The sequence below is a fragment of the Lampris incognitus genome, chromosome 3 (genome assembly GCF_029633865.1).
Source record: "Lampris incognitus isolate fLamInc1 chromosome 3, fLamInc1.hap2, whole genome shotgun sequence".
NCBI classification, from domain to species: Eukaryota; Metazoa; Chordata; class Actinopteri; order Lampriformes; family Lampridae; genus Lampris; species Lampris incognitus.
Window position 1 is genome coordinate 63879163 of NC_079213.1, and position 10382 is coordinate 63889544.

General features: G+C 42.3%; 1 protein-coding gene across 1 annotated transcript; it reads left to right on the forward strand.

Annotated features, from left to right (window-relative positions):
• The first annotated feature begins 1547 nt into the window (after positions 1 to 1547).
• Positions 1548 to 9138, forward strand: LOC130109282 (tripartite motif-containing protein 16-like). The gene is made up of 7 exons (XM_056276099.1): positions 1548 to 1790; positions 2563 to 2937; positions 3174 to 3269; positions 5089 to 5322; positions 6018 to 6177; positions 6301 to 6360; positions 6444 to 9138. Exons 1-7 carry the CDS (start codon positions 1554 to 1556, stop codon positions 6962 to 6964), a joined length of 1683 nt encoding a protein of 560 aa, XP_056132074.1. The 5' UTR covers positions 1548 to 1553; the 3' UTR covers positions 6965 to 9138.
• Positions 9139 to 10382: the final 1244 nt, after the last annotated feature.

The following is a 10382-nucleotide window of genomic DNA, read 5'->3' on the forward strand; positions in this document are numbered from 1 at the left end:
TGCGTCTTGGCTATGAGAAAGAGCGAGCCGCGTTCAGGATCCGGCGCTGCGCGTTCATGAATGCTATGCTGGCGGACTTCATGGGTGCATGATAAGACTACTACGGGACTTACTTGGGACTCAAAACCATGGATGTATTAATGCAAACGGCCCAAAAAAAAAACAATTACGTTCAAAACAAAGTCTTAACAAGTGACCAATAAATGTGACGCAAAACCACAAAGTCAAAACATCTTGACGTGTGAAAGAGAAGGCTCAGCTTTGTGTCATTTATTCACCTTCACCTTTGATTGTTGTTCATCCGAACAGCGTTTGTTTAACCTAGCAGAGATCCGTCCCGAGACACAACATGACCGCGCGTAGAGTGCTCGTACACAGCCGTGACGTCATGCAGAAAGAAAAAACATATATTTTTCTTGGCTTGTTTTGGGCTTTGGACATTTTTTTTAAAAAGATTAAAACGCCATGGCTTAAAAATATACAATACAAAGAGTAATAATTGACCATGATTATAGCTGCAGGTGTCCTGTCAACAGTTTTACAGGCGTCTCTTTTACAATGGTGGTCTATGAGGAAAATGCTTTTTGGGACGCAGGAGATTTTTCGCTGCAATACCGCGAGTGGCCACTGGAAAAATTGGCTGCAAGGCCCAATTCTATATAATAATCCATGGTCCCATTCATGTGTGTGTGTGTGTGTGTGTGTGTGTGTGTGTGTGTGTGTGTGTGTGTGTGTGTGTGTCGGTCCTGTGATGTCCTGGCAGCCTGTCCAGGGTGTCTCCCCGCCTGCCGCCCAATGACTGCTGGGATAGGCTCCAGCTTCCCCGCGACCCTGAGAGCAGGATAAGCGGTTAAGATAATGGCTGGATGGATGGACATCCATGGTGCCCTGCTTGCCCCTGTTCTCCCTGCTGTAGAATTTACTGGATCCACGTTATGATTGTGTGTTGTAGAGAAATGTTTATGATATGTGCGACTTTAAGAATATACGAGTCAGGTTCCTGTTTATTGATGGTTTCTGTGTGATGTTAAATTAAGTGTTTTGTTCCTGATAACCTGTAAATAAAAGCTATGTTTTATTCAGTGTGTGTGTCTGTTTGACAGAGAGAGAGACAGAGAGAGACAGAAGTGGTTGTGTCTCACCTGTGTGCATCCATGTACATGTTGTGCAGGTGAACGTGTGTAGGTTTGTATTAGTGGCTTCACTGATGTGTTAATATGTCCCAGTAACAGCAACACGTCTGCCATGTTTCCAGTACTGTGGACTGTACTTCCTTATTAAATGTACTTTAATTTCATGTGCTTACATCAGTAAAGACGCTGAATTAGACGAGTTGTGTTTCTGAGTTGTTTTTTTTCGGTGTGTATATAAACAACATGTTTGTTTGTGGGTGTTGGACTTTTTAACTCTGTCCCCTGCTTGCCTCTGTTCTCCTGTAAAGCTCCTCCCTCTGGGCAGAACAAGTCCCTCCCATTCAGTCTCCCACGTCTTTTCAGAGAAAACGAAACTGTTGTCTGCTCTTTTCCGTCAGTGTGAGAGAGGCTGTCAGTAAAATGGCTGAGCAGCAGCAGCAGCAGGGGTTGTTGCTGGACAGAGATCAGTTTTGTTGTTCAATCTGTCTGAACCTCCTCAACCAGCCAGTCACTCTTCACTGTGGACACAGTTACTGTAGAGAATGTATAGAGAGCTGCTGGGACAAGGATGAAGAGAAGGGAGTGTACAGCTGTCCTCAGTGCAGACAGACCTTCAGTCCGAGGCCTGCCCTTGGGGAGAACACCATGCTGGCTCAGGTGAGACTGATAGGAAGAGAAAAGTCATTTATAAGAGGCAGATGTGGCAGTTATTGTGCTGCTGGCAAAAGAAATACTCGTAGTAGTTTGTAGCTTCAATCCATTGAAATGTAATATTATTGAGGTGTTGAACTAGCCTTCGGTTCTGTTACCCCAGGAGGACAATCCCAAATGAAGTTTTAGATCCTTGGGCTATTCTGTTGATTTCATTCCTTTCTCAACCCATTTTTACATATATTTTGAATATATGGTGGCCCAGTGGTTAGCACTGTTGCCTCACAACAAGAAGGTCCTGGGTTTGAACCCCAGGCCTTCCCAGGTCCTCTCTGTGTGGACTTTGCATTTTCTCCCCATGTCTGTATGGGTTTCTAATGATAGGGTTCATACTCCTGTCTGTGCCTCTGAGCAAGGCGATGGAAGAAGAACTGGAGTTGTCCACTGCTCCTATACAATAGGATGGGTTAAACGCAGACAACACTTTCATTGTGAGAATACAATGTACAAGTGGCTTTCATTTTTTCATTTTCATATATGTTCTCCATACTATTTTACTCCTATTCTTATATTGTTGTTTTCCCATATCTTATTCATTACTGACATGTTTCTCTGTTTTGTTCCTCACTTCATTCCAACTTAACAGCAACATTGTAGTGATGTTGACGATGACATTTTCTTTGTTGTCATTATCATCACAAGTAGTGATCGTAGTAGTAGTACATTTTATCATGACCACAGCAGATATTTCCTTTAAGACAGGATTTTAATATTTCAGATTGTGGAGAATCTGAAGACAACAGGGAACCAGCAGGCCTCTCCCTCTGCAGATGTGTCCTACGCTGGCCCCACAGATGTGGCCTGTGATTTCTGCACAGGGACTCGACCCCACAAAGCCCTTATGACCTGTTCGGTGTGCCAGGCCTCCTACTGCTCCACTCACCTCCAGCCTCACTACACTGTTCCTGTGCTGAAGAAGCACAAGCTGGTCTCTGCCACGGCCCGACTGCAGGAGAAGATGTGCTCCAGTCATGACAAGCTGATGGAGGTGTACTGTCGTACAGACCAGCAGTGTATCTGCTATCTGTGCACCATGGATGAACATAAGGTCCACGATACAGTGTCGGCTGAAGCAGAAAGGGCTGAGATACAGGTAGGACCACCACAACTTGTTGATCACCAACAAACAAGAGGCAGTCCTGTGAGGTTACATACAGAATAGGTTTGGTTTGTATATGGAAAACCTTCAGTTTCTCAACACAGAATATTCAGCACATCTAAAAGCCGAGGCTCCCTGTGTTACGTTAAAAACTACTGACCGACACAGAAATGCTTCCCTCTTTATTCTCCGTTTGCCCAGCTGCAATGTTTTGGTATGTTTTCTTCCAGAAACGGCTGGATGTTAGTCGCCAGAAAGTCCAGCAGAGAGTCCAGGAGAGAGAGAAGGAGATTAAGAGGCTGAGACAGGCTGTGGAGGATCTGAAGGTGAAGAAAAGGGAAGAAAATGTGTGCTGTTTGTCTGGTAAAGTGACAAATGACCATGTTGGCCTCTCTCCTAGCGAGGGTTGGCAGAGATGATGGAACAGATATATTCTGTTGGGTGAGGAGAGTCCCAACTTGAACTAAATGTTTGCACAAGGTGTTTTTTTTTTTGAAAACTTTATTTTCCAATTTTCAAGTTTTTTTGGAACAGGTATACAAGGCACATGAACAAAAAAAAGAAACGTGTAGGAATCCCCCCTCCCCCCAAGGCTCAAAAAAAGAAAAGAAAAAAAAGGACTATACAGGGATTTCTTATTCCAATTGCACATAATAACCATATTTTTGAAGACGATATAAAGTTGTACACATATATCTATAAGTATTGTTGTTACAACCAGGTAAATAAAAAGTACATTCAACAAAAGGGAAAACCTTCAATAAAGTCTATGAAAGGACTCCAGGTCAAAGTAAAGTTTTTGTGGGTTTTACATATTTTATATCGGAGCTTTTCTAAAGGTAGAAAGGACAGCACCTCCCTCAACCACTGCAAAAACAATGGAGCTTTATTCCACTTTCGGTTAAATAAGATAAGTCTGCGTGCTAGTAATGAGGCAAATGCTAGATAGAGCATTTGCCTGCAAAGTTGTGACCTAACAGTTAGGGGGTGGTATGCCAAAGATGGCTGTGTGAAAATCAGGGTTTATGGTCTGTTTACAGATATGTGAGAATACATTAAATATCTGTCCCCAATAACTGTTGAGGGAGGGGCATGCCCAGAACATGTGTCCCACCGAGGCTGGACTATGGCTGCACCTCGGACAGCCAGGGTCTGTGGTGGGAAAGATTCTGGCAAGCTTGTCCCCCCGAGTAGTGAAGATGGTGAAGCACCTTAAACTGAATGAAGCCATGTGGTATACACAATGAGGACGTATGTATACGAGTTAAGCTGTCCCGCCATGCCTCTTCGGAAAGCTCTACACCCAGCTCTCTCTCCCATGCAGTTTTTGTTTTGTCCCAGGATATCTGTTTCAATCCCTGTATCAGTGTGTAAATTATAGAGACCTGTTTTTTCCCAAAGGGATCCATCTCTAGAATAACATCTAATTGGCTCCTGGGTGACAGACACGGAAATGAGGGAAATACTTTCTTGGCAAAACTACGGATTTGAAGGTGTCTAAAAAAATGTGGGATGTGGGTAAGTTATGGTCTTTGGTAAGTGTTTCAAATGAGGTGAATGTTCCGTCTTTAAATACATCACAGAAAAACACCAGTCCATGTCTATGCCAATGTTGAAATGCGTTATCTAACACAGATGACGAGAAGAACTGATTGCTACTGGGAAAAGACCGCTAGCATGCTATCCTAAGTGAAGCTTTAACCACTGGGTTTGTTATTTGTATGTTAGGATTATGTAGTAGTGGAGAGGGGAATATGGGTAAAGGATTGGATAAGAGCTCCATGTGAACCCAATCTGTGCCCTGTTGATTCTCATATGTAAATGCCCAATGGAAAAGTTTTACAATGTTCGCAGCCCAGTAGTTGCACAAGGTGTTTTGCCTCATGTTTTATCTTTCACCCTATCTCACCCTTTTTGTTTTATTGTCTTATTTTCATCGTTTGAGTTTATTTGCTAAGGGATTTGTAACTATCCATTTAAATAAAGTGTGGTACAAATACAGTTTAAAATGCATCAGAGGTGGAAGAAAAGACTGGAATAGAAGTTCATATTAGTCACATGTACATTTAGGATCCATCTGGTCCTTCTTCTTAAATGAAATGCAGGTTCTTTACCAGGCAGGTGTTTGTATCTTTCTACTGACAGAGCTCTGCACAGACCGCAGTGGAGGACAGTGAGAGGATCTTCACTGAGCTGATGGCCTCCATTGAGAAGAGGCGCAGCGAGGTGAAGGAGCTCATCAGAGCCCAGGAGAAGACTGCAGTCAGTCAGATTGAAGAGCTTCTCCTGCAGCTGGAGGAGGAGATGGAAGAGTGGAGGAGGAGCGATTCTGAGCTGGAGCAGCTGTCACACACTGACGACCACATCCATTTCATTCAGGTGTTGTTTACTCCCCAGATTAATTGTGAATTGTGATGTTAAAATATTAGTAGTTATTAATTAGTAGTAGTATTGAGTAGAAGCAGAATACTTCACAACTGCTATCATTAAACATTTATTGACATGCTACAGTAGCAGACGAGAGAAAAAAGATACATGTATTTATGTTAACATTAGTTTACTGGAATATTAAATTATCTTTCCCACACACACACACACAGAGTTAGTTTAGAGACCTGCATTTATTTTGGCAGGCTGTTATGTGACGAAGACTGTCGGACATTCACACACGTTACGTGTTGTGTCGGGGCTTATAGGCTTACATTTAAAATTATATTCGGGGCGACACTCAAAATGTTGGGGCTGAAGCCCCGGCAAAATGACCTGGCGATGCCGATGGTTGTGTGGGACTTTTATCTTTCATGAAATAATAGTGATTCTTGGTACAAACGTAACTCTTCTTCTGTTTCTTGTTGTTCTGTGGAGAGTTTCAGGAAAGATGGGAAAGGATTTGTAGCAAAGGTGATGAGCCACAATCTGTACTTGGTGTCCTAGTCAGCTCATTGACTCACACAGCCAGATGGAGAGGGTTTTGTGAGAGATGTGTTTGATGAGACATTGTGTGTTGGAGACACACAATTTAACTACATTCTCTTTCTCTTTCTCTGTCTCTGTTTCTCTTTCTCTCACTCCAGAAATTCAAGTCTCTCTCCCTCCCGGCTGGTTCTCTGGACTCTCCGAGCATTGATGTCCGTCCTCTGCCTTACTTCAGAGATGTGACTGATGCTGTGTCTGTCCTCAGAGACAAACTAGACCACATCATGACACACACATGGCCCAGGATTTTATCTCCAGGTAGCTGAAAGGAATATCGAGTATAGAGAAAAACACACACCAATACACAGAAAAACCTCCCTGTACACTTGCAGTCTCATCTAGTTTATAAACGTGTTGTATTTGTTGTACTTTTCGTTGCAGCGTCTGCTGTAGATGTCTTACTGCCACCAGAACCAAAGACCAGAGAAGACTGTTTACTCTGTAAACAAAACACTGCAACATACAAATACAACAATTATTAAGGAAATGACAGCAGGTTGACATTAATACTTCTTTTCTTTCAGATTGTCGTCCTCTCACGCTGGATGTGAACTCTGTCCATCAACGTCTCTCCCTGTCGGAGGACAACAGGAAGGTGACGTGGACACCACGAGACTTGAATTATCCTCCTTATTCAGACAGGTTTACTGACTATCACCAAGTGCTGTGCAAGGAGGGCTTATCTGAACGCTGTTATTGGGAGGTGACATTAAGTGATTATGTTGATATAGCAGTGTCATACAAAGACATCAAAAGATCATCACATGACTCAAGATTTGGTGATAATGACAAATCCTGGAGGTTAATCTGCTCTGGGGGTCGTTACTGGTTCATACACAATGGTGTAGCAACAGAGGTGTCAGGTCCTTCCTCCTCCAGAGTAGGAGTGTTCCTGGACCACAAGGCAGGTGTTTTGTCTTTCTACAGCGTCTCTGACACAATGACCCTCCTCCACAAAGTCAACACCACTTTCACTCAGCCTCTCTATCCTGGACTTGGACTGTGGGATGATGGAGCGGTTGCAGAGGTGATGAAGTTCTGGTAGGGAAGATCTCGGTTACGTGTCAGGATTTGTTCTGCGTTTGAAATATATGATTGGAAATAGTTGATGAGTGGGAAGGGCAGAGCTGTCCTCAGAGGAAGATGTGTTTGGTGAACGGGTTTCTTTAACCAATTTCATTTCTTTGTCTCGTTTTCAAAAGAATCTCAGTTCTTATCCAGGGGGACCAAACGGGCGCTAAAAAGCAGCAACTGATGGATCTGGTTTGATCAAACTGAGAGTGTATGTAGCACTGTAGATGTTGACAGTTGACTAGGACCAGTTCTAGGTTCATAGGAGCAGTTTATAACTAGCATCAAATGATTGCAGACCACAGACCAGGGAATAAAGTTTGAACTACCGGCTTGGTTTTATATAAAGAATTGTAACATAGACAGAGAAACATACACAATTACACAATAACACAGTGAGAATGGATAAATTCCTTGAAACCTCTTGTGTTATGATTTAACCCTTATTAAATCACTATTTTGAGCTTCAGTCCTACCACAATCCAGGTGCTCGAATCTGTAGGCTACTGTCCTGAGAATGAGCTGTCTGAAGCCGCAGACAGACCACATGGATTCAGCAGGGCTCCTATAGGTGGCTCGCCATCTTGTTTCCAGCTTGGGGTAAGAAACACCAGGCGCAATCTTCCCAATCCAAGAAAAAAACCTGGCCTGCATTGTAACAGGTACATCACACATGCAAAGACATTAGTTTACATATCTCTCAATAAAATAATCAAAAGAAAACAACAGAAGTACCGATTGACATAGTCAATCTACCAACCGCTAAAACGTGACGCAGTTTAATTTCTGTGCCAATACACCATGCCGCTGCGGCCTAACTGGAAGTAGCTAGCTTATCAATTCGGTTTGCACAAAAGAAAAATACATTGTGAATTCGGTTTACAAAAGAAAAACGTAGCTCCTCAATAATCTTTACACAAATTATGATCTACAACATAACTGAGCTACTTATAGCTTTAACTAGCCTATGCACACAGACACTGAAAAAGGAAAAGTTCAGCTAGTGAGCAATTGACTCACCAAGTCCTGGATGACTCTCGGACACAACACAAAACCCAGGGCTCAGAGGATGACCAAACCAACAAAATACTCAATTTGGATAAAGAAAGAACCAATTGTAGCTCACTGCTATTTCAAAGTAGAATCTTCTATCTCTCGTTCCAGTGGCTTCTCTCGAGCGTTTGCCTGGCGTTCTGAAAGCTAGCTGGTTCTGGGACGTCGTCCCTCTCAAGCAAGGCAGCTGTTTGGCTAATCAGCACTGCACACGCTGCGTTCAAGAAATAGCAATCTGAACCAACAATATGAATATGAATTTATTGGTACCATGAATTACTTATCCACGGTTTACTATTTATTTGCAAAATTAATAATTATGATTATTTATTATGATTCAACTGTAATTATATATAGGTTATTTTAACCTGGGTTATCTTGACCTGGGTTACACGAAGGAAGGTTAATTCAGCCCCACACACACAGACTGATAAATAAAGCCAGTTTTAAAGCTTCTTTTAGTCTTAGTAAAGATGCTGGTTGTTATGGAAGAGCGAGGCGAAAGAAATCAAACTAGTGATGATTGGTATTGTAACTTCTTCATCCTGCAGCACATTTTTGTAGTCAGGATGGTGTTTTCTTTTCATTCTTGTCAGATAACAGTGTGAAAATCAAAATGTATGAAAGGAGTATACGTTAAATGGATGTTATTTAGCGACTCACAGCTTGTTTGTTGTTGCTCAAATCAGCAGAATGTGTTTCAGACAGACAGGGAGGTAAAAACATGGTGTGTAAACATCCAGATGGAAGATTGTGTGTGGTTGATGTTTAATAGATAGACGCTGAATGATAACATCCACATCAGAACAGCACAAACCTCGATGGATCAGATGAGGTGTTAAAAGACTTCCCCCTGCTATTAGTTTACCCCTTCTCTCTCTTCCTCTCTGAAATCCCCTTTAGCTTCACTGTAGAATTTACTGGATTCACGTTATGATTGTGTGTTGTAGAGAAATGTTTATGACATGTGCGACTTTAAGAATATACGAGTCAGGTTCCTGTTTATTGATGGTTTCTGTGTGATGTTAAATAAAGTGGTGTTTTGTTCCTGATAACCTGTAAATAAAAGCTATATTTTATTCAGTGTGTGTGTGTCTGTGTGACAGAGAGAGAGACAGAAGTGGTTGTGTCTCACCTGTGTGCATCCATGTACATGTTGTGCAGGTGAACATGTGTGTAGTTTGTATTAGTGGCTTCACTGATGTGTTAATATGCCCCAGTAACACGTCTGCCAATTTTCCAGTACTGTGGACTGTACTTCCTTATTCGGGGGGCAGTCCGGGAACCGTCGCCACAGCCGGGACACGTGAACCCGTATCTCCCACTCCGCAAGCGACAACGTTAACCACTCGACTAAAGGGTCCGAGCCATTAGTCAGGGACCAGCGTGTCTACTAGTCCATGCACGTTACAGTACTGTAATTTCATGTGCTTACGCCAGTAAATACGCTGAATTAGAAAAGTTCCATTCGTGTTTTTTGTGTTATTTTTTGTCAGGTACACTACCGTTCAAAAGTTTGGGATCACCCAAACAATTTTGTGTTTTCCATGAAAAGTCACACTTATTCACCACCATATGTTGCGAAATGAATAGAAAATAGAGTCAAGACATTAACAAGGTTAGAAATAATGATTTGTATTTGAAATAAGATTTTTTTTACACCAAACTTTGCTTTCGTCAAAGAATCTTCCATTTGCAGCAATTACAGCATTGCAGACCTTTGGCATTCTAGCTGTTAATTTGTTGAGGTAATCTGGAGAAATTGCACCCCACGCTTCCAGAAGCAGCTCCCACAAGTTGGATTGGTTGGATGGGCACTTCTTTGAGCAGATTGAGTTTCTGGAGCATCACATTTGTGGGGTCAATTAAACGCCCAAAATGGCCAGAAAAAGAGAACTTTCATCTGAAACTCGACAGTCTATTCTTGTTCTTAGAAATGAAGGCTATTCCATGCGAGAAATTGCTAAGAAATTGAAGATTTCCTACACCGGTGTGTACTACTCCCTCAGAGGACAGCACAAACAGGCTCTAACCAGAGTAGAAAAAGAAGTGGGAGGCCGCGTTGCACAACTGAGCAAGAAGATAAGTACATTAGAGTCTCTAGTTTGAGAAACAGACGCCTCACAGGTCCCCAACTGGCATCTTCATTAAATAGTACCTGTTAGAGCCTGTTTGTGCTGTCCTCTGAAGGGAGTAGTACACACCGGTGTAGGAAATCTTCAATTTCTTAGCAATTTCTCGCATGGAATAGCCTTCATTTCTAAGAACAAGAATAGACTGTCGAGTTTCAGATGAAAGTTCTCTTTTTCTGGCCATTTTGAGCGTTTAATTGACCCCAC